General features: G+C 36.9%; 1 protein-coding gene across 1 annotated transcript; it reads left to right on the top strand.

Moving 5' to 3' along the window:
• Positions 1-482: 482 nt before the first annotated feature.
• On the top strand, positions 483-5,094 carry LOC117394282 (endothelin-1). The gene is made up of 5 exons (XM_033992400.3): positions 483-882; positions 1,528-1,678; positions 2,206-2,364; positions 2,610-2,717; positions 3,395-5,094. The coding sequence occupies exons 1-5, from the start codon at positions 822-824 to the stop codon at positions 3,531-3,533; spliced, it is 618 nt and encodes a 205-aa protein (XP_033848291.1). The 5' UTR covers positions 483-821; the 3' UTR covers positions 3,534-5,094.
• Positions 5,095-25,888: the final 20,794 nt, after the last annotated feature.

Below are 25,888 nucleotides of genomic sequence, written 5' to 3'. Positions count from 1 at the left end.
GTGGCTAACCCCACAATGAGTCATAATGTGGAAAACAATCAAATCTACTTTTAAAATAAAAGTGGGCTTATATCAAGGGTGCAGGCAGTATCTGTTAAAATAACCATAGTCTTGAACCTCAATATTCTACAAAACAAGATTTCCAGCAAGAGTTGCATTCTCCTAAACGTTTTACCACACATCATGTAGCCCATCATGTTGAGCTTTTGCGAAATTGGTTTATTAATACAGTATAACGTTCCCAAGTTAATCACTGAGTTCCGACCAAGTTCAGCACTCTTGCATAGAAAAGCTCAGCGAGCTTGACTAGTAAATTTATAAATGTATGCACATTCCTTTTAGTAAATTTGGAAGACTGGTGCTTAGTTACTTGCAAACGCTCCCTCTGCTGTTGAAGACGTGTAACAGGTAAGTTCTAACGAAACTTGACTCTGGTGAAGCCCAGCCCTTAGCCGTCAGTCTGCGTCTCCATCCCTCTGAAGTCCTGGACAGATTTACTTACTCTTATCTCAGTCTGCACGTTGCTTGATGGTGACTAATAACAAATAACATCGACTCATAATAAACCAGAAGTCAACGCCGTTTACACGCGTCTTGCGGGATTCAATATAAAAAGGAGAGCTTGCAGAACTAGAATCACTCTCAACACTTCAACTGGAATACCGACACACTCATTGAAACATTATTGATATTGAAGCACAGAACCCATGCATTTCGTTTCTTTGCATTTGACGGGTTTTAAAACATCGTGTGTATTTTGTGGTAACGAAATTACTGAATTTGAAGACTTTTTAATTTGAAGAATTTTAATTTATTACAAAATGGAATTACGCGTGTTTTTTTCACTGATGTTTGTGATCTATTCTGGACTTTTAGATGCAGGTTTGTTTAACTTATTAACTTTCTTTCTTAACTGGAGAACGGGGAATATTTAAAAGTACATTTTAAATATTCTGTTTATAACATTTTTTTATCGGCAAAACTTTTCATTTGATCTAGCTATCTTTTGCCTATATATAATCTAGATAGATAGATAGATAGATAGAGAGATAGATCAAACGAGAAGTTTTTATGATAACAATTATTTTAAAAAGCATTTTAAAAGAATAAATATTGAAAGCTAGTTAAGGTGCACGAAAGCCTATATATATATATATATATATATATATATATAGGCTTTATAATGTATAAATAATACTGGTAACCTAATGCAAGGTCTGATTGTGAATATTAACACGGATATTTGAACTACATAGCCTAGTGGTATGCTACGTTAACACATTTATCAAAAGTATTGTGAAATGGTTTGAGCAGTTTTTGGATTGATAGATCTTACAGTCAAAGCATTTAGTGATTAAAGTTAATAAAACAATGTAATGTCTTCAGGTATGGGCAGTCTTGAGATAAAATTAGGATTATTGTGCACTTGTATACATTACAAAGTTTCAAAAGCGAGCCTTCCTGTGGACTTTGGTATTTCTTTAATTATTATTTTGCTAATTAATTTACCATTTCTTGCATTTCCAGTTGCCTCGGTTGTCTCCATCTCCGAGTTCCCGACCGTTTCCAGTGCCCCCTTGCGGCATGTCAGGTCAAAACGCTGCTCCTGTTCTTCATTCTTGGACAAGGAGTGCGTTTACTTCTGTCACCTCGACATCATCTGGATCAACACACCAGAGTGAGTGTCCAATACATTCATGTTTTCCAGGTTCGGGGGAATACAGATGCTGAAAAAAACAAACATCAAAGTAGGCCTATATACTTAAAAAAGGAAAATAGCGGCAACGGTTGTAATGTCACATATTCTTGTCTGCTTACCCAAAAGAACACGTTAGCCGTCTCATGATAAAAGCTTATTTATAAAACGAATAGTTTTAAATCATCTCTGACGTATATTGGACGTTGTTTCGCAAGCCCTCATTTGTCTTTTATCAAGTTTTATCGCTTTTTATTGACAGACTGAAACTTGACTATATAAGTTATTTGTTATCTTTAATTGTGTATATACACAGTGGTTCATACATGCCCAATCACTTGATCTAATTTCCAAAGAAAAAGGGATTGCCAGGAAGAGATATTAATAGATTCAGCAACCTAACCTTTTGTATTCTGCAATATTGTACCAATGTACTGTAACGAGCCACTAGATTCTGTTTCCCCTTTACCTAAAACATGAATAACTAAACATATGCGTTGTCTTTGCAGACGAACTGTCTCCTATGGACTTGGAAGCCCTCCAAGAAGAAAGCGGTCACTTCAGGAATCTGTTTTGGACACGCTGGTAGCTACAAGCCCAAGGTGCAAATGCTCAAATATGAAGGACAAGAAGTGTTTGGATTTGTGTCAGCCTCAAACAGAATTAAGGTATTTTATTTTGTTCTATTATTTAACATCAAATAAAAAGTTAAAAAAAAGGTCATACCTGATATACAAATGTAGCCCTATATACCTCATCAGAGGATCTTGTAGACTGTTTTGTATTATTTTTTTTTGTTATTTTTTTACCAAAAAAAAGTGTCAGTACAGTTTGTAAAATTACTACTTGGAGACAGTTTTATGGCCTTTAAAGTTTCTTTTAACTTATCCTGTGTCTCTATTTTCATCTTTAGAACACCACCCCCACAAGAAAAACTTGAAAACATCCAAGAAAAAAGCATGGATTGTGCAGGAAAGCAATGCATATACAATCTGGCAGCCAACAACAGGAACATTAAAAGGTATTAAGATCTAACATTAGAACACCACCCATCCAGACTTCTACAAGGTGCTATTGTAAAGAAAATGCATCCATAAAGTCACAATGCAGCATTCAGCACATAAGAAAAACAACTTCACTTTAGCAAAAAGTGCCTTGAATTGGTATAAATAGCTGCAGGTTTATAAAACTGGATCTGGAGATGAGCAGCCTATACTATTCTGTGTTTAAAAAAACAAAAAAGAGCTATAGTCACAAAACTCTTTTAAAAGACTATATTTGAACCCCTTTTTTAACATGTACAGCCCATTAGCGGAAGGTTTCGTTTCTTTAGTAGTACTCTGTTGTACCCCTCATCTTTTAGGAGATACAAAAGAGGAATCAGAAATCAAACAAACAAAAGGCCATGTTCAGAACTACGAACAGCGTCGTATCTGAGCTGTATGTCAGATAAAAGCAACTACCACTTTAGTTGTATCCAGGAAACATTTTCTTAGGTTAGAAAGGGTTTTAAAACAATAATTCCCCAAATATCTTTTGAAAAAGCTGAAAATGCCACCGTGAGTTAATAATCCATCAAATGAAAGTTTCCATCAAGTGAAATTACTACATTCTGTATTCTACCGATATAATTTTTGTTTTTGATAACACAACCATTATCATTATTTTACTAATGTCACCTTTTTATTATCTATGCAGGTTAAAGTACAGAAGCCACACCAGCACCCTGGCATTGATTGCAAATGACAAACTCAAAACCAGGCTTTTATTAGAGAAGTGGAGGAAAGGCTGGAGTAACAGGTCTAAAATATGGAAGAGTCTGATGGCAGCATCCTAAAACCACTGGGACAGCCAAGTCTGGAGAGTTTGTTTTAGGCATACCGGAGAAGCTTGTTGGTATAGCTCTCAGTCGGAACAGATTAGCCTTCCGTCCTGGCAAGAGACCATGGATAACTGTTTAACGTTTCTGTATCAGAAGGTTGTATGACAGGAGCATCTTGCCAACATCCCATGGAAACAGATTGGAGGGTTAAATCTACACCGGGTGTGAGATGGACTAGGGGAAATCCCTTTAAAAGATATTGCTGCTTGAGGAGTGTTGGTAAAAGCAAGAACCTTTTGCGGAGACGCTGAACTAGAATGTTATAATCAGGCATCTAACGCTTGGTGGCTTTTCAGTGTGCACACGTTACCAGAATCGATGGATGTGAACTGAGTACTGGAGGCACAACCTCTTTTGCACCAAATGAAGAATCTGCTAAATGCGTGACATTCCTGATCAGACATTTACCAAATGACATGCCTACCTCTTTCACACGTGTCTATGCAGTGTGCCCCTGCCTGCAGTGTTGCTTCGACTGCTTCTGTGGGATCTTTCCTTCACCCTGCAGTTTAGTTACTGACAAATCCATGCATTTGAAGACAGTATTAGTACTCACACTGTGAGAATACATTGGACCTAAATAACTAACATTTCGTGTGTTCTAAATAATGACTAAAAGTCACAGTGAGCGTTTACATTGTTTGGTTCAACTAAGAGCAATCAGCACATTGATCTTACTGGGCTTGGACAAGAACATTGAAACACATGCAGTACGCAAACATGACTGATATTTCACTAAGAACTCTCAAAAGTCATGCCTCTATGGGCCAGTCTGGAGAATTATCTTTTTCCACTCCTAGCTTTCCTGAATGAATTATATCCAAAACACTTTGTGGGCCTCGTAACCTGCTGTCCAACCCCTGTACGATCAGTACCCAGTCTTAACAAACAATGCTTGCACACGTTTGAGTCCTTAAATAAACCTTACAAGTTTGTTTGTTAACTGTTTTGTAAAATGAACCAAATCCATTTGTACTACTAGAAAAAAATGGAACAGATTGTGATCACTCTGTCACAAAGTGGAGTCTATTTGAATGCTCTTAACTGTGGCAGATCTAAACACTGACATTCTTAACATCTGTATTAATCCAGCTGGGGTGACGTATTAACATTTCTACATACAATAAAAAAAAGAAATACAGTGAAATGAGAGCCACAGAAAATCAGGTTTAAAAACATTAGGGTGGTGTTAAAATCCGCCACTGTTTGGAGCAATAAAATAGACCCAGTCTTATTCAAGAGTGCCTTTTAATGCAACTAGCTTAGCTAGCTAACCATTGTCTTGCTAAAAATGTTGTGTATATTTTATATAAATATTTATAATAAAAAGTGGTCACAGAATTTTATTGAAATGTATATGGCTCTTAATATGATTTAACCATGTTAAATATGTGTTTAATACAGGCCACATTGGTCTATGATCTTGCTGTATGTAATATTTGTATGAAAAGTTTCGAAATGCTGTTGTACCTAGAGGGGAAAAACCCTTTTGGAAATAAATATGATATAAACTACACATTTTTTGGAACTTCTGTTTTGGTCATTACTGAGAGGAAACAATCCTGCTTGTAGACAACATCAGCTCTTCCAATCCAGATCTTTATGCCAACCATGTCCATAATTATAAAATGAAACTAATTAACCCCTGACAGCCCTAAAGCACTTAATGATTTAATTATACCAACTAACCCTGGAATGTAATGGCACTGCAGGAGCGGAGCTCCCTACTACCCTGTTGAGACCACACCTTTTTCGTACATGTTTGCATTACAAATAAAACAGCAGAGCAGGCAGGTGAAGACAGGCTTTGCATGCATAACCTATAACTCATGCTGGCAGAAACTTTGATCTTTTCATCTCTGTGGGGTCATTACCAGCGACCCTTTGATTCCATGACCTAGGTCAGGTGTGAAACGACCTCATTAAAGTTCTTTCAGTCTTTGTTGTCTGGCAGAGGCTGCTGCCAGTAAAACATACCGGCCAATGACCTGTGACGTTTTGTTTGCTACAAAAAGAACACATGACACATGAGTTTGTAAACTTAAAAGTTAAGTCCCAGGGTCTATGGAGGGCTGAAAGCAATTTTAGTTAAAGTTAAGTATCCTTTCTATGTGGGAAATTGAACACATAATTTTGACTGCAGTTTTTATTTTATTCACAATTGCAGATATGTAGTATTATCCTCCACTGTGCTAGTGTCAGGAGATTGTTTAATCCTACCTGTTTGGGTGGCCAGGTCCATGGAAGAAATACTTTTCATAAACATTAGCCTGCTGAGTCTCACCTGTTTCAATTCCAATCAGCTTTGTGGTGTGTAACCACTGAAGGTTAAACATTTTCAAATAAGATACATTAAATAGAACATTGTTCTGCTTGTGTAATGCCAGATTAATATCATTTGTTATGCCTTCTGTCATTGATTATATTTTGTGTTAACCACGTTGAACCATCTTGTATCCTCTGTGTATTGCCTCTGTTGATTATCTTTAGAGCCCTTAAAAGTCAACTGAAAAAATGCCTGTGTAGCAATTCTTTGTGTGTCGATAGAAACAAAAATAGTTCACAAGATTTAAAACAAACATAATGATCTGAACAGCAGCTGAACTAAATACTGCTGTCTTTTAACTATGAATCCTGAGAATGTACTTCAAGGAAAATACAATAAAAATACTTGTGCGAGAGGTTCAGCTAGAGGCCATATTTCCAATGGCGTGATGTTACAGCACGTTATTTAGTTCCAATAATTATATCATAATCATATTTTGACATTTACCCCCATAGTTGTATTGCACATGCAATAAGATATCAATTTTGAATATGTAGATAGGTATTTTCAAATTATGTATGCATCTTGTGTTTATCCATTGGAATTAACTGGCTTGCTTCACTGCATCATAAAAGCAGTTATAAACAGCATTAGTACCCTGACGCTCATGCTTAACCCTAACCCTAACCCTCGAATCGCGTTTAACAATTCCTGTGCAGATTACTTTTGTACAGCTTTTATTACAAGGTATTATGATAGCAATCACCTGTATGTGAGATTTCCCTGACTTTCAAACAGCGTTTCCAGTATCTCAGTAATTGCAGTGAATTGTACTTCCGAATCCTGTTATGTGCTTTTATCCCCTGTGAGAGGTGGTTAGAAGAGGGGTGATCCTGTCTGCTGACCCAGAAGCAAGGCAAGGTTATTTTTAGTCCTTTTATTATGACTGGTCAATAGTGCTATCAGTTTTGGTTTGAAACTTTGGTAACCCACCCCCATTCAAATCATGAACAAAGAGTCTTTTATCATGGAAAACAATGTCATTAGTGTGAATTCCTGGAAATGTATGCCAGTCCATAGTTTAATACAACAGTTCCCTAACAGTTTGCAGGTTGTCTGTTTGTGAAGAATTGAGAAGAATTTGTTGTAGAACATACTTGCGCTCCCCCCCACACATACCTATTTCAGAATGAATCTGTATACATGCACTGTAATGTCATCTTATGCAAAGCTTTTAAAATCTTTAAGCAGTTTAATGATTATATTCATAAATCTGTGGTTCTAAAGTTGCGTGAAGTATCAGACAGATGACAAAAACACTGTAGGTAGGTCTCAGATTATTGTTTTATTATTATTTTCAATAAAAGCAAATAGCAAAAAGTGAATTGAGCTGTTCTTTCTGCTTTTCGAAAGAAAATGTCCTCTCTTCTGATTTGTTGCGACATCCTGAAAACTGTTCAAAATAATAGCACTGACAGTGCAGTTATGTTAGATTCTCGTACTACTCACAGACCAGAAGCATAATTATAGAAACTCTAATTAAACACAAAATAAGCATCTCTCTGATGTTCTTTCAGTGATTATTGGCATGCTGTTGTTTCAGGGTATTGCACCTGTATTTATTGATTAAAACAGGAATTTTCAAACTTTTTTTTGCTGGGCCCCCCTTTGGAAATGTTTCAGGCTGTGATGACCCTCTACCCCCATCCCCACCCCCATCCCCACCCCCACCCCCACCCCGCGGTGCGATATCATATGAAATTACTGTATATCAGTGGTCCCCAACCTTTGCTGGCCCATGGGCAACAACACTGAACAAGTAACGCACCGTGGGCAACATCATACTTTGCTCAATCAGCCTGAAGAAACATGTATTTGTGGCAAGCACAATATAGAGACAGAAATGCTCTCCCTCAGCCTAAGGAAACATTTATGTGTGTAAAATAAAATATAGGACCTACATCTCAGACAGTGATGACTAGAGTATAGCACACAGGGGGGCACCAAGGGGGCCCCAATTTAATTATGGGGCCACTTCAGGGGTTCTACAGTGTTTTCACATCTAATAAAATACCCCACAAAAACAATTGTGTTAATTAAAAAGAAGTGGGGAAAAACCACGCACACCCACACAATTGTGTACCTTCCTACAATTTAGCAAATTCTGAAGTGCCTTGAACCACCCTAGCTTTAGTATTAACCTAAAGGAGGCTGTGTGGTCCAGTGGTTAAAGAAATGGGCTTGTAACCAGAAAGTCCCCAGTTCAAATCCCACCTCAACCACTGACTCATTGTGTGACCCTGAGCAAGTCACTTAACCTCCTTGTGCTCCGTCTTTCGGGTGAGATGTAATTGTAAGTGACTCTGCAGCTGATGCATAGTTCACACACCTTAGTCTCTGTAAGTCACCTTGGATAAAGGCATCTGCTAAGTAAACAAATAATAATAAATAACAATTTAAAAAGAAATAAGAATGTTATCAAGACATAATTAATGATTTAAAATGATTGTCAACCAATAAACCACAAATGTAACATGTTGTGAGCAAGAAGAGAACGGACATCACAGAGTATCATATTACAGAGAAGAGCAGTTATAAAGTGCAATAAAATCAGTAGCAAAAAAGATTCAAATAAATTCAAATAAGAGCAAAATAGAGAAAACAGTAAATAATTACATGTAAGAGTGAGTTCAACAGAGCAGTTCACTTATATTAAAAGAAAATTGCTTCCAGTATGAGCAGGTAGTAAGTACGATAGATGGATGAGAATGATTTCAAATAAGAGCAAATACAAGATACAGGAAGTAGTTATAATTAAGAGCAGTAGTAGAATACGGCAAGGTATGGAGCAGTTCAGTGCAAGTACAATTGGTACAATTGGGTGCCATATAGTCCAGTATAGCCGTGAGGTTTACAGATGCTGTCTGAACAGGTGTGTCTTGAGGAAGCGCCAGAAGGTGGTCAGGGATTGAGCAGTCCTCATATCCGTGGGTAGGTCGTTCCACCACTGAGGGGCAAGGGTGGAGAAGGAGTTGGCTCTGGAAGCGGAGGGGGGGTACAGCTAATCTGCCAGTGGTGGAGGAGTGGAGGGGGCGAGTGGGGGTGTAGGGAGAAATGATAGTCTGGAGATTGGAGGGAGCAGAAAGGTCAAGACAGTGATAGACGAGTACAAGAGTTTTGAATTGGATGCCAGCAGTGATAGGGAGCCAGTGCAGAGACCAGTGTAGCGTCGGAGAAACGAGGAAGGGAAAAGACAAGACAAGCAGCAGAGTTTTGGATGAGCTGGAGCGGATGGATGGCAGAGGCAGGGAGGCTGGCCAGGAGGGAGTTGCAGTAGTCAAGGCGGGACAGTACCAGGGCCTGAACTAGGAGTTGTGTGGAGTAGTCGGTGAGGAAGGGGTGAATTCTGCATATGTTGCTGAGGAAGAAGCACCTGTGCCGTGGCACAACAACTTTTAAGCAGGTGAATAGAAAGAAAAATGCGCTCAAAGAATTATATTTTTTCCTACGGTCCCTGGCTGTGATGTCTCAATTCAGCCTATCCAAGTAACCATAGGTATTGTGATAATAGCATCTTCCAGATATTATTTCAATTTCCATTTAAATAATTTGTTGTTATCTTATATAAACTTTTTATGACTAAACTTTTTACTTATGCCCTCACATTATGCTTCTTTATTTTATGCATTGCAATTTAAGGTAGCCTGGCTTCAAACTGATAAACTTAAACACTGGTCATTTTTTATTCTTAATAAAATTCCCTATTTTTTTTTGTTAAATACAAATGTAATAAATTCAACATAAAAAGCACAATATAGGCTACTGTTTCAAAGCTGGAATTGTTAAACTAAGCTTAAACCAGAATTTTAATGTTTGGTGGCCCCCCCACTTAAAGTGGCGCTCTGCATCCTTTGTGTGCATTCACGACTCACATCTCTCCTCACAATTACCCCAGACCACTCGTGAACCCATGATGCCATTCACAAACTACTTGACTAACAATGGTGTTTGTGAAACACATCAGATTTGACACGTTGCTCTTACGATGGTCTTACGATGTTCGTTTGGTTCAAGTTGCTTTTAGGAAACGGGCCCCTGGTCATCATCAGCATAAAGATGATACGAGAAGCCATGGGAGGAGATGAGAGGATTCAGGGAGTGGGTGTAGAGAGAAAAAAGGAGGGATCCCAGGACTGAGCCTTGGGGGACACCTGTCGAAAGAGAGCAAGAGGCAGAGAGTGAGCCACGCCAAGACACCCAATATGTGCAATCCGGGAGGTAGGAGAACCAGGCAAGAGCAGTGCTGGAGAGTCCCAGGTCAGCGAGGGAGGACAGAAGACTAGCGGTCGACTGTGTCAAAGGCTGCAGAGAGGTTTGGGAGAATTAGGACAGAAGAGATGGAGACGGCACAGGCAGAGAGTAGAGAGTTAATGATGGAGAGAAGAGCAGTTTCAGTGGAGTGTGCCGGGCGAAAACCAGACTGGAGGGGGTCGAGCAGAGAATGTGTTGACAGGAAAGCAGAGAGCTGGCGGTGTACTGCTCGCTCAAGGGTTTTAGAGAGGAACAGGAGAAGGGAGACAATACGGTAGTTCTGGAGGGATGAGGGATCAAGGGAAGTAAGAGCATTACCATACATCAAGGTCAACTACCATATGGTAATGCTGGACAATCAGGGTTTTATTGGGTTTACCCTTATAAAAGTTTCCCACAGTAAAAGCATAGCAACATGTAATAAAGCACTGTGAAGGCATTGAGACATAATGAAAAAAAAAAAAAGAAATTAACATAATTTAGATATTTTATTTAACATCATGTAATAAAAGAACATTATATCAAATATCTACTGGAAGCCGTAGTACAGCATTTCATGTTGGATTTTGAAATGTTTTTCGTTGAGTATGTGAAAACAACAAAGCAGTATGTCATTCAATATGTTAACATAACATTATTCAGCAGGTTTCATTCTACTTTATGACACAACATAAGTTAATTCTATAGGGTGATGCAAAACCTTTGGCCATAGCTGTAAACTCTGGAAGTTTCTACAGTCATCTACCATGTGGTAGTGCCCCGCAAAGGGGCTTCCTGATAGGTGGAAGAAAGCTCTGCGCTTTCCACTGTCTAATCTTGAAAAAGTGGTAAGTGGTGAATCGTCTGTTATCTCACCTTTCCTGCTTCTGCTGTACACTGGGTGTCAGTTGGGTTCATACTTTTTTTTTTTTTTTTTTATCAAACCTGATTGCTTTAATCTTGTAATGTAAACAGGTGAACAACCTGTTGTAGGTGTAGCCAGCAAAGAAACGTCAATGAATTGCTAATGTCTTCTGAGGCATTTCTTGAACACTTTAAAGGGGAACTATAATGTAAATTAATATATAACCATTTTAATAGAAAACATGTTAACTAAAGCTTTTGGCGCATTTTCAGCCTCTCCTTGAGCAGTATATCGTATAGAAACCAAATTAACATTGACTGTATTGGAGCTCTCTTCCGTCATGCTTTGTGTGATGTCCTGTCGTTGACTCGCTCTCTATAGTCACTCATAGTATTCTATTGACCGTATGTCCTGTTCCTATATTATGTAGTCATTGTTTTGTTATGGCCGCCATTTGTTGGTTTAAAGGCTGAGGCAGACAAACATATGTTTTGTTACTGTTTTTCCTTTTGTAATTTTTGCACCCCAACACTTTGCATTCTGACATAATTCACCCTGCTGGCGTTCACTGGTGTGGATGGCTGTCAACGTTATGACGTAACAGCGGCACCAGAAAGGTTCCAGTATGGCAGCGGCCTGCATTTCCAGCTAACCCAGAAAGCTTACAAAAAAATTGAAATACTGGCCAAACGCTTGACTTTTCAACAAAATTGGCGCAGCAAGACGCATTTGTTCTGTATACAGAGCATTTAGAGAGCCTTGTTATTTTGAGTACAGTTCCTCTTTAAACTTGAAGCCCAGAATATACATGATGGTTACATTGGTATCAGTGACTGAGCATTGTACATTATTAAGGTGTACCTTTTTGAACCAAAAGTGACCATGTATTACTGTGTCAGTCTGGTTAAAAACAATATTGATACAAAAGGGTTGACTATACACTGTATGTTAGTAAATTTTAATTTGCAAGCATGGTTACAGGGAGCTGTTGTTTGCTCATACATATTAGAGAACTATACTATCCATTATTGGGTACATGATAAGAATTTAAATTCCTTTGATTGCTAAAGGAGATAAACCTTATGCACCATGGCAAGCTAACACCTATTTGCTTTATGATGTGATAAAGGTTAATGAGATTAATGGGAAACGGGTTACACTTTAATTAAAATAAAATGTATACTGTTTCCAATGATAACTGACTAATATAATTTCCTCAATGTAATCTGACAACCCAAATATATGATGTTTATTGCAAATCTATAATGTTACTATTCTAGAATGCACACTACGTAGCTCCTACACCTACATGTTGAAAATAAACCTTTAATCGTTATTTTTAAAAAAAAGTCAGTCGTAGGGTCTATGCAGGGCTAAAAGGAATTTTAATTAGAGCCAAAATCTTCACGCTTTCTCTTAACTTTTCATTCAAAAATTATTATTAGAATGGGCATGAAACTCAGAGAGTAGCTACAATGGAAACATAATTGCTAAGTGTTTAAATAAATAAATAAATAAATAAATAAATAAATAACATACCTAGAATTTTTCTTTTCATTGTTAGGATCCTGACAACTTTTTACACTTCAAACTTTAAAGTCTGTTTCAAAGCTATTTTCAAAGTCTCCGCTCTAGTGCACTGATGGTTTAAGGAAATTTCAAAACTTTTAAGAATGTGTTTGTTAATATTTATGTATTTAGCTAAATCTGTACTTTTTTTTTTTTGGTTAAATCTAGAAAAAAATACGCAATTTACATTAAATCCGGGAAGAAAAACCCACCTGTTTTCACACAAAAGTTGTCAGGATGTCACAATGGAAATAACAATTACAGGTGCGCTTAAACCGTTGTAGCAACACGTGGGGACGAAAAACGCTATATTTATTGTAACCCTGCTACTTTAAGTATGATTTATTGTTTACTTCTTTTGAATTGACTAGTACGCCATATTCTTGTTCTTGTATAACTAGAGTACATTTTAATTAAAGACACATTCTATAAAGCAGTTTTGGAAAAGACTTCAGAAAATTAAAATACCGACAAATACAAACAAACACAAAGTTGTCATGGAAAGCATTTTTAAAAGATGTGCATTGAAAGATGCCTCTCGTGCTTTTGGTGATCTTTTGCATTAACATTTACAATTCCTTAGGCTTTGCTTATCACATGTTGATGAGCGCAAATGTGTCTTGCAGGGTCTCGTCAATATCTGAACAAATGTAGCAATTTATGAATGTTCCATACCTTAAATTCCTGTATTTTCTTTAAGCCATAGCTGTCACCCTTGCCCCAGTTTAAATCACTGCTATTACCAAGTAACCAGAATAACAAATACAGCAGCACAGAAATTACAAGAAGGGCTGGAGTGAACTGTACTGTATAAACCGACTAATGTTGTATCTCATTACAGAACTTTGTTTGTAATCCTCACTAGACTTCTAACAAAAATTGTTGTTCTGTACAGTTTACTGTTTTTCCATTGAGAAAAAAAAGGCAAATGCAGACTTTCTATTTTGTATTGATACAAATATTTTAATGAAAATATTGTAGAATTATTTTGAAGTGTAAACACAAGTGTAATTATGATGGCACTAGACAAAATGTCTTCTTGCATTTTATAAGAATTATTGATGAATAACACAGTTTTAATTTACATTATAAAACTAACAGAACGTTTTTGATAGTATCGCACCATGTTTTATTACTTTATTAAGTGGTTGAATCCCTTCCTTTTGCCTTGGCTTGTTTTCTCAGAACATTTCACATATACGAGCAACACATAATTAATGGTGTCTGAAATATGGTGGGATGTTATAACAAACATTTATTTTAAAAGGTATTTGAATGGTATGTTATCTGTATACGTAGTAATCAGGTGTATTTGTGAATATACTCTGGGTAAGTAAAATGGATGCTGAATATAAAAAACATACAAAGAAACAAAGAAACATACGCTATATGAACAATCATTAATGTGACAACAAAGCATTTAATTTTTTATTGGATGCCACCAAAAATGTAATGTGACTGAACAAATCATCGAAGACAGCTGTGTACCAACACTGAAAACACTGCCTCTATGCTTGTGGTCTATATAATTTGTATGGGAAGACTTTAAAATACTGTGGCAGTAAAACAGTTGTTTTATTCGTTTTTGTTTTAACTGGAAAACACCTTCAATGGACCATGACTGAGAGAATCATAGCAGGCAGTAGTATACTGAATATGAAGCCAATATCTCCATGTATTCATATCACCCAAAAACCACACATGACCACAATACAGGAACTATAATATGTTACAGGGATGCTTAATAACAATAATCTCACTTTGATTTTCATAGCTTGCATAGCTGTGGAGTTGTTTAAAGGCAGGGCAGCTACTGTGTATACAAGTTAGCTTGGGGGAAACTCATGAGAGAGAGTAATAGATGCACCTACTGACTGAAAAGAATGAAGACATTAATGCCAATACTGCAGCCCAAATACAGCACTGAGTTGCATGAAACTTTTCATAATGCCAAAAAAGTACTGAAAGTTTTTCCAAGTGATGGGGGGAGATAGAAGACAGGACAGTAAGGTCCAATACATCTTACAGGTATTGTTATAACTCACAGTATATGGAAGTGATATTGACGCTTTAAATGGAAATCAGTATGATGTAAATGGGAGTAACAGCGTTTGTCGCAGTTTGAGTCGCATTATAACCTGGCTGTGGCATTTTAATGAATAGAAGTCAAAATAAGCAGAGAGTGACATTAAGAGGAGATTGATTTTTTATTTTCTTTAAAAAAACCGTTAACTGTTACAAACTCAAATACTTCTGCAGTTACACAACAGCAAGCATTGTATGCTTAGGGAAAGTTATATTTGGATGACAAACTATTTTATTTTAGCACCTTACCATTTCAAAAGGCTTTATCAGTAGTTTAATTTTATCATTTGATGTAAACATACCACAATAGTTTTCAAATTGCACATTTATCATTTTTATGTTTGCATTTCCTTGACAAGCCAAAATAAAATGCAAGTCATGATCCAAAGTACTGTAGGTTATATCAAATAAGTGTACCCTTTTAATGAGAATATCATGAATTCATTTTGTTCTAATCTCTAATTATGAATACAATTCTTCTGCAAAGATGGAACTAGACTTCCATTTTGCATGCATTAGTAGCCTGTTACACTTTCCAGGTCAGTTAACCTAAGCAGTGTCTTTAGGGTAAAAGCATGACACTGACTGCTGACCAGGGAAAGCAGTTTCTGACAGAAAAAAAAAAATGTTGATCGGGTTAATAAAACTCATTCTCCAGGTGAAATGACCTAGGAACTGAAAGTAAGGACATGCAAAATAAATGTCATTTAAAGCTACTTGCTATTTAAAATAATTGTACGTAAGTTGTTTATTGTATTTTATTTTTTTACTGACATGGAGACGGGTTATTTGAATTTAACAATGTCCTAATCTAGTCTAACCCAAGAGAATGACCACACACAATGGGGTGTACACTACTGTACAGTGTAGAGTTGAGAGCGCAGTTCTGAAAGACCATTTGCATATCTTGTCTTATGATTCAACCCAGATGTCTTCGGTAGTTATGAACTGATAATCACTTATGCAATCTAAGCCCCTGTTCACACTATATAACCAATCTTGAGAACTGTACTCAAAAACGTTTTAATTAATCCAGCTCAAAGCGTCCACACTAAAGTACTGTTTCATGTTTAGTTGGGCTTAATGCGTACAAACACTATTAAAATAGTTTGTTTACAGTTCCTAGCAGCACAATGGACTGTGGGACTTAATATGAAATTATCCCACCATGCACTGTAGTTTATGTTTATAACCCGGCAAATATGGAGCCCGTGCCCACAGAAGACATAGCCTGTGAAGGCTCTGCTCAGCCAGGACCACCAGGAAGACCTGGCTTGAGTCACCGGGAGGCCAGGACTTAGAGAACAACAGCAGTAGGTTAGTTTAGGGCAGTGGTGGCCAATACACCAAACACTGCGATCCATTTTGGTGGATCTCAATGGGCTCCACGATCCACCAGTAAGCTATGACCAACAATTATTAGCAGGATTTAATATAATAGTGTCCAATACGTAAGATAGCAAGAGTAAAACAAAACAACCACAACAACAACAATAAAAACGTAACACGCACAATCAAAGCATTTTTAATATTAAGCATAGGTAGTTATAAAACAGAAACTTACCGGCTTCTTGATAAGCAGGGCTCTACGCTAACTTTTTTTAGGCACATGTGCGCCTAAGTTAAAAAAATGTAGGCACTCATTGAAAAATTTTAGGGGCACACACACACACACAAAAAAAAATATTGTAGAATATCTACAATTTTTTTTTCCATCCTTTCTTACATAACACTTGTACAGTTCAATACTTTTGCATCAACAAAATTATAACGGACAACTTTTTTGTCCAATATAAATAATTTTTAACTGCATGGTAGCATCATCCTCAGAATGTGCTATTTGCCTGTTTATGGTAGCGAGGTGGTCTGGCTGATGTTTCTGGATGTATGCCTCTCCGCACATTGCGTGCCGTTTTGAAGCACTGTGTTTAATATATTTTCATGTTTGAACTTCTGGCTCCCTTTTAAAAATACAGTCTTGCCTGCCATGAGTTCCCCTGCATCCTGACAAAACGTGCTAAACAATGGATTTTTTTTTTTACATTGTCAAACTTAAGCCAGGGAAAATCTTTTAGCCACTGTTGGTTGAACTTGTATGTTCTTTTGCGACTTAGAACTGTGAACACGCTGTACCTAACATAGCCCTTCTCGAAGTTCCCTGTTCGCTTTCATCTTCTGACATTGTTGAAGCTGACACCCTGGGATCCTTCAAGAAGCTGCTTGATGAGATTCTGGGATCAATAAGCTACTAACAACCAAAAGAGCAAGATGGGCTGAATGGCCTCCTCTTGTTTGTAAACTTTCTTATGTTCTTATGTTTTTATACCTTCATTGCTCATTTCTTATAAAGACCCGACATATCTGAATTTTGTTCATCGCGGTTTTCTTTTGAAACCTCTCCAATCACATGAAAATAATTGGTTATTTTCCCCATCGTGGTTTGACAAGTTTTCAAACTGTCTGGAAACGAGTAGCCAATTGCACTGATAAATCAGTGAAATTGGCAGGGTATGGGATTTGTAGTTTTTAATGTGTGATTAACAGTGGGCAGTGGACACCAATAAACTACATTCCAATCGTACATTACGATTGAGCTTGAGAGTTTAGATCCGACTGTGAGGTTTTTTATTTTTTATACTTTCAGCTGAAAAAAAATCACGTTTATTTTTTTATAGTCAACCTTTAGGAATTTCTAGTCGCACACGTGCACATAAATTAAAATGTACGTTCGCACAAGCATTTCTTTTGTCTCATATATAGAAACTGTCAGGATACTTTTATCTGTGCTGATGCTATTGGAAGACACAGAAGGCTCCCTCCATCAGCCGTAACAAAAGCTGTTGTATGCTTATATGTTAGAGCTTGTTCTGATTTGTCGTGAGATCCACCAAAAATCTTTTACGATCCACCCATGGATCGTGATCCATCCACATATATATCCACACTGGTTTACGGGGTTGGATCACAAACTAAGTTAGAGAGGGTTTCGTAGTGTAGTAGGTTCCTGGAGCAGGATGTCGGATTTAGTGAGGCTAGAGCTCGCCTGTGTGGCAAACTTATTTTTTAGCTTTGTTTTGTTTTGTTTTCGTTATAATCCGGCGCTAGGATTACCATTGTTGGTACGCTAGCGTCTGCCTGTGTTGTTATTCAATCTGTGCACCTGTGCAGCAGGTCAACACCCACAGCTCTGTCTGATTCAGTGTTATTCAGTGACGATGTAACATCGCCCTGTTACAGTGTGGTTCTAAATAAATCTTACCTTCATTTGGCTATATAGAATTGTTTTATCACAGATATTGGTCAGAGTACATTTCCAGTTTCTGTGAGATGCATGCCTTTGGGTTTAGCAAACCAATCTTTCAGTTAAAAGAAAAGAAAGGACAAAAGTTAGGATTCCTGGCTATTTCTCTTTTTAACAGTTATTTAAATATTTAGTGTGACTTTAAATACATTTACACTGAATAACACTGATGCATGTTGTTTTTTTATTCTCAGTTTAACTGTTATGGTTGATTACTGCCAACTTAAAATGACTCCCCAATGGCACTGAATTATAAATATTATTTTGTTCAAACCTTTAAAAGATCTCGACTGACCTTTCCTTTTGAAATTAGATTGTTGTAAATGTTAATGTTTCTGTTTTTTAATTTTATTTTTAGTTTGTTTTACAAGGCATCCCTAGTTTCTAATAATAGACTTTATTCACGGCAGACTCAAAACGACGCTGGGTGTGTGGGTGTCAGCTTCCGGCCGCCAGTGTAAAAATGCAGTGGAGTTGTACTGAGAAATATGGCGTTGCATTGTTGTGTGTCCGATTCTCGATGTGATCCAGACAAAACAAAAGTCTTTTCATCGCTTTCCCAAAGAAGCAAAGATGAGAAGAGAGCGGGTGCAGAAAATAATAAGATGAGAAACTTGGTGCAGGACGCTGTGTTGTTTAACAGATTATTTATAAATGAGTAATGTTTTATAAATACATACAAATACATAATATATACACTAAATTATACAATCATACTTTATAAATTATACAGTGTGTGTAACCCTGGAGCGTAATAATCCCATGTCTTTTTCGGAATATTCCTATTCGGAATAATGCTGATCTTATTACAAAGATGCTACACTTTAGTACTTATTTGGAATAATGAGTACACTGAATAATAGAATACTAGCCTGTACATAAATGTTCTGTTTGTGGTATTTGGTGGTTATATAGGGTGTCCCATGAATCATCAGCACATTTAATATTGAGTCAGCACAACTGCACAAGACTCAAAACAACATTTAACTTTATACATAACAGTCCAATATTACATTCATCAAATCATGAAACGCTGATTAACATTCATTAGTTATGAAAAATAACACTTCAAACTTTTTTTTTTTTTTTTAAGTTATTGGAAAAATAAATGTGCTCAACATTCATGGGACACCCTGCATATGGTGTGTCTACTGATGTAACAATGAAGGGCTTCTCAAAATGTATACTTGAACTTTACATATGCAGTAGAGCACATATTTTTACATTTAAGAAATGATTAAATCGGTTACACAGCAAAGTGGTAATACTGCAATATACCTGGGCGTGAACTTGTCACTGGGTTATAAAGGTTTTTATCAACGCATGTTAAAATAATACAAAATGTATTTGAATAAGTACAAGACAGTTTGTCACACAATGCATGACAGAAAGGGCATCCTTCAATTCTCCTGCCTCTTAACTCTTATTTAGAAACAGTGTACAAACACATGATTAACACCAATACACGTAGAAACAATGCATAAACATGAACTTAATATCAACACGGTACATATTAGTTAAATGAAACATTCTCGAACCAAACACTGTGAGGATATAAGTTAGCACAGCACAGTACAGATAAGATGCTTGCCAGATAAGACCCTCGATCCAGTTGCTGTACCCTTTCTGTTGTGTGCTTTTAGGAATTCGCGCATCATTATTCGCCCAGTTATTGATATACAAATCATCTATTTACTCCACGTATCAGTGGCTGCGGCGGTCATGACAGTAGCTCACACACCAAGACTTGTTTTCAATTCCGCTGAGTGAATAAAGTCCATTGGCCAGGTTTTAAACTAGGTTTACAACAAGATAAGTCTAAAACAATTGGTTTAATGTAGAGCACTTCACTCTGTGGTTTGGTACATTTCATTCATAATAAAAATAAAAGCAGCATTCTTTTCAGGTTGGGCAATTAGCAAGCATTCTCTAATCGCACTATTTGGTCATTATCTGTTTTAGATTGTTTGTGGTGTTGTATTTTTGTAAACAGCCTTATGAAATATCTACTCTGTGTGTGCAGCAATTGAAAATTGTGTGCAAAACAACTCAAAAATGCAATGTGCTTTGTCTAGTAATATAGCATTAGTGGTGCAGGCAGTATGCATATTTCTTCATATAAAAACATTACCTCAAGGCTTAAACGCCCCCAGACACAGGAAATGTGTCTTTTATTACCATTCCTTGCATGAGTATCTTAAAGATAGCTATAGAGACTAAAGTCTAATTCAGAAGAAACATATTTTGAGGTCAATAATAACATCCAGCTGTTTGATACATTATGTGGTTTTATCATTAAATCATAATATCTCCTCAGTGTAATACTGTCTTGAAGGATGAATGAATCCCTACAGTAGTTAAACAATGCTTTGCAAACTCACTGCAAAACTATTTTAGTTCTAAAACACCCTTTGAACATGCCAAGAATATAATCATTTTTGCTCACAGGCATCTGGTACGTGGTTGGCTGGTTGGTGCAGCTTCTGTGTGGTAACTGTGCTAGTGCCATGTTTGGGTCTAAATTTCACAAGGGTGAGGCTTGATCAGCAAGTACACTATTTAGTAGCTTGATGACAATTCATCATCATATGTATACTCATGTACCAATACTTAAGAGATTAAGGGTTTGCAGTAGTGTTTACTTCATGTTTTGTGTGTGCCAAATGCCAATATATTATATTACTAAGTTGTATAATCATTTTGCCAAGTTAGTCTGAGGTAGTCATTTATATTAAGTTTTGACATATGTTATTATTTGTTAGAATTAAACAAATATAGAATATTTAGGCTGCTATTTGACATGTCATACTTTACCTAGATTGCTCCAGTAAAAACCCAACTGTATAAATGGGTAAGTGTATGTAAAAATAATGTGATATCTTGTAACAATTGTAAGTCACCCTGGATAAGGGGGTCTGCTAAGAAATAAATAATATATATCATTCAGTCATAACATAATGAACCTAACATAATATAACATATATATGAAGCAAAGTGGGTTTACAATGATCAATGATCAGCTAGAAAGGGCTTTATATCTTACCTCAATCTACTCACCCCCACTGTATGTCAGAGTTCACCTCCTCCTCCCCAGCCTCCAACTTCATCTAAGGCTCATGGCTTCCCTACAGTCAGCTTCTCCACTATCAGCAAACTAAATTATGGGCAGAGGTACCTCTAAGGGCGAGGCCAAAGGCCAAAGATGTAATGAAATATGTATAACGTTGTATTTGTTGTCTAAGCTTGAATAAATATTGTTCTCTATCGTATGTGTTTTCCTCACTGGAGGCATTCATTTTCCACATGGAAGCAAAACCAATTTAAAAGGCATATTTCATGTGACCTGCCATTTATGGCCTGTAAGTGGTAATACGTTGACCCTTATGCCACATACTTACCTTATTGTTTGAAGAAGGAGAATGAATGGTCGGTAGCAATAATAATATAGGTATCACTGTAATCAACACAAAGAGCAAGAATGTCAGTACATTCCAGAACAAATAGACTACAGAAGAAAAGACCTTTTACAGTGAATTGAAAAGAGTCAAATGGCTTGTACACTGAGCAGTCTGTGGAGCCTAAGCTGCTTCTTGCAATGAAGAGCATGTTCTGAGCTTATAGTTGCACAGCTTTTAGACAAGCAGCAACAAATCTGGTGCTGTCTATGTTGCCATTCTCTAAGCTCATATAACTATACATTAACAGACATCAAATACTCTTTGTTAAAATGTGTATCTTTAAATTTACAATATGATATGCAATGGATATAAACAGTTATCCAGGAACAACTGTCCTAAAAGACTGATAAACTACTTATAGTATAAGTTCATTAATGCAAAACCAGTCCTAATGAAGTGTGGCTATAATTCACTGACATAAATGTTACCTTCTGAACTTTCAGCTAACTTTAAATCTGTAGTGATGAAATGATACAGTTACACAGTACCATACCCTTTCTGCCAGCGACTTTTCATGGACTAAACATAAGGTAGCTTCAAAACAACTGTGACTTGGCAACTTTTTAATGTCTTTAAAAAGCAAATAATAGAGATGACTTTACGTACCTCTATTTGCTGCGTTGTGGGGGTTTAGACATGTGTTGTTTCCTAGTAGGACCCTCTCATCCAATGGGGGAGGTGAATTTATTATTGTATTTTGGAAGGAATTTCCTGATAATGTCAGCCATTATGACTGTATCTTTAACAAACCCTAACCGATGGTAGTGCTTCAAATCTTTGAAAACCAGAGGTGGTTTGCAAATAGACGGGGCAAAAAATTAGGCATGTGTTTTCCTTAGAAGCAATATACATTGCCTGGACACTTTATTAGGACCTAGGCCAATGATATCCCGTCTTGATACAATGTGGTATAGACTCTACAAGGTGCTGGAAGGTGTTTGAGGGATGTGAATCCATTCATTTATTCATATTTCATACAATTGCTGTAAAGATGTAGGCAGATGAACCTGACGAATATATCATTCAAGTCTACCCCAAACACTGAGATCCGGCCATGGGTCTGGCCATGGATTGTAGTGGCATTATTGTCTTAAAGTACTCATCACCCTCAGGGTACAAGTGCAGCATTGTTGGGCAGACTTGATCTCCAACCATGCCTCAGTAAACTATGACATTCATTTAGCCTTCCAGAGTAATCAAGAGACACAGGGTGATGTCAAATCCAGCTGGGCAGACAGGTCCTAATAAAGTGGCCATGGAGTGTATCTCATTACTTTGAAACCCTTTGAAACCAGTACCGAACTGGTTACCCACCCACTGATCAAGGGATATCGCAAATTCCTGCTGTGCAAATGCTTCTGATTTAATTTCAACAGCATATCAACTACAGTGATGCGTTATTTTAAAATATTGTCATAGTTCAAATAGCGTTATCCATGCACAAAAACTTTCTGGTAATATATTGGGTAATTAAAGTTGTTGGGTTGACAGAAAGAATTCATTCTTCATTACAGCCATGACTGTAAAAACAGTCCTGTGAATGTGAATAATGACCTTCTTGTATGTTCTTGTTGGAAACATTTGGCAGTCTTTACTGATACCTGATACAGGTAATGGGCAATGGCATTTTCAAAGTGAAAAGGGTACATTCTTTTCTTTGTGTGTGTGTGTGGGTGTGTGGGTGTATCAGTCATAGCACTATGTCCACAAGACAATATGTCCTTAGCCCTCCCCAACCTCCTCCAATAGTCAAAGCAGGTAGAAAAACATGGTTCACTACAACAAATTAAATCATTTTCTTTTCTCCTGAAACACCTTTAACTTTGAAACCGCTAATACTGTTCAGATCATGGTTTCTAGCATTAGTGAGTTTGTAGCACCTGCTCTAGAAACAAACACACACTTCATTGATCACAGAATAAACATATATACATTTTTTTTGTTTTTAAATCAGAGCTATTCAATGAGTTTGCATTTGTAGCAGGCAGTGTTGTGTGATGTACCGCCGTTATGAATGTTGACACCTGTTGGTAAAATGAGATTAAAAGCTCTACAATCACAAATGCAGAGGAACATGGTTGTTTTGCATAATTGGTGCTGTTGTGCCTTTATGTACAGCGGCTCATTGAGGCCATCGTTAAAAACTAAAATAATTGTGTGTTGTGTCGAGATCACAAGATAATTTACCTCGCGAGAGACAGCCATTCCATTATCTCGTCATCACAAAATCATTTATCTCAGGATCTCGAGAAAACGAAAGTCATTACTTCCGTTTTCCTGAGACAGATAAATTCTGTCAGGAAAACGAAAGTAATCACTTCCATTTTCTCGAGATCCTGAGATAAATGATTTAGTGGTCTCGACATAAAGGTTATTTTTTTTCTTCGAAGGCCTCAACGAGCCACCATATTTATTCACAGTGCACATGACAAAACTGGTATCACACCTCAAGTCCTCTTAGCTAAAATGTGTATCTTTAAAGTTACAGTATTCAGTGGCTGTAAACAGTTATCAAGGGACAAACAAACCTTCCTAATAAAACACTAATAAATCACTAGAAGTCTTGTCCTTCCAATAAAGTGTGACTATAATTTCCTGACAAAACAGGTGCAATTCATTAATTTATTTACATAAATCTTAGGTTCTGGACGTCCAACTAACTACACAGTGATAAAAACACTCACTTGTGATACGCATAGTAGCCCAGCCTCTGACCCTGTTACACATTTAATCATATTACCATAAAGCAGAATGTACTAGGATAGTGTGTGTCTGAGGACAGAGGATAGAGATTCATAAGCATGATCCCTATGGTGATACACTGCCTGGATATTTAATGTCTTCCAATTTTGTTGTTGTTACAATGTTACAAAATAGGTTTAGATAGCATGTACCTCACAGATGCATGACAGACCTTAAATTTCAAATTTGGTGCTCACACAGCAAGTCCTATAGGATATCCTCGAGCAGTAATATGTTGACTGCATGCTGTGGCCTGCAAATTCAACACACTTGAGACTAGTTTTCTAGTAATATTTTAAAGTTCACAAGGAGAAAAAAAAGGAAAACCTGCCCAGCAGCCACTACACATTTTTAAGAAACATTTCTATGCAGGTTATTTGTACAACGCAGTCAAACAATTTTGACATGCACAGTATATATGTTGTCATCACTTATAAAAGTCAAAGAAAACATGCATTTGTCTTTGGTACACATCATTCAGTTAGCACTGATATCCTTACAGACAGGCTAAAAAAACCTTTTCACAGCTGATAATTATTTTAAAAACAAATGTCTAGCACAGTTCCCAAACTCACCGGTTTAATTCTAGAAAACTTATCATGACCCACGTAAAATAAAATATTTGAACGCAAGGAGAACACAGTGTTTCTGTTGATGTACTGTAAAAACACAAAAAACAGCAATAAACAGTATTGAAACATACAGCAATGAACAGGCCCTCAGTAAGCAAGTGCAAACTGTTGCAAGTAAATGTTAAGTTAATTTCATGATAGAAAGTAATATTGCAGTACACAATTATAATTCTTATGTCTAAGCACTATTTACAATGCCGATTGTTGGTTAGGTATTCCAGAAAAATTATGGCAAAACAGGCTGCAGTGTGATTCAACTAATCTTGTTGTTTTTAGCTGAGGGAAAAGTATGCAAAGCGAGCAATACAAAGGGAATTTGGATCAGTATAAATTTCAATTTTCACATGGCTGATGACATTTTAAAGACTTCTAATTTAGCAACATGTACCCCAACTAAAATAACCCTGATCTTATTTCTGCATTTTAAATGTCAAAGAAAAACGATTAGGAAGTGCAAATGGCTTTACAGCCCCCTTTACCTGAGGGTGATAATGTATGCAGGTAAATTGTGCAGAAAAAAATGTCTCACCACCTGCTTTTTTGTCAAAGACTGACATGATGCAAGAGACCTTTACAAAAGTATAATTCTTACAGTGGCAGGCCCTATTGCCCTTCATTGTGCACAGTCTCTGGTTACACACTATGCATTCCAAATAATGAAGGTGTATGCCTTCTTTTATTAGGGTCATTTACCACGCCATTCAAACTAACTTAGAAGATTTGGGGGAACATTGCCTTGGAAATGGACCAAGAATCTCAGGTAGTGCCTTTTACGCCATACTCATCTGAATAAAGAGGAAACAGCCAATATATTTCTTACCATATATATATTACTATATATATTACTATATATATATATATATACACACACACACACACATGTATACACACAAAGGATATGTATTCCTTGTAAAACTACCTCACTTAACACTAGCAGGGAAAAACATGAAGTGATAATTATATGTACTAAATTAACACATTGCCATCAATTAGCTCTACATTTGTCCAACTTAAATGATTTTTAACTGCCTGGTAGCATGTTCCTCAGAATGTACTACTTGCCTGTTTATGGTAGCGGGATGGTCTGCCTCTCCGCACATTG

The sequence above is a fragment of the Acipenser ruthenus genome, chromosome 3 (genome assembly GCF_902713425.1).
Source record: "Acipenser ruthenus chromosome 3, fAciRut3.2 maternal haplotype, whole genome shotgun sequence".
In the NCBI taxonomy this organism is placed as follows: domain Eukaryota; kingdom Metazoa; phylum Chordata; class Actinopteri; order Acipenseriformes; family Acipenseridae; genus Acipenser; species Acipenser ruthenus.
Note: the sequence above shows the minus strand (reverse complement) of the source record. Positions and strands in the feature narration are given on the sequence as shown.

Excerpts from the sequence above, each read along its gene's own strand:
- LOC117394282 (XM_033992400.3), top strand. The coding sequence starts at position 822 with ATGGAATTACGCGTGTTTTTTTCACTGATGTTTGTGATCTATTCTGGA. Across the intron at positions 883-1,527 it reads TTCTGGACTTTTAGATGCAG|TTGCCTCGGTTGTCTCCATC; the intron begins GTTTGTTTAACT and ends TTGCATTTCCAG. Across the intron at positions 2,718-3,394 it reads AACAACAGGAACATTAAAAG|GTTAAAGTACAGAAGCCACA; the intron begins GTATTAAGATCT and ends TTATCTATGCAG.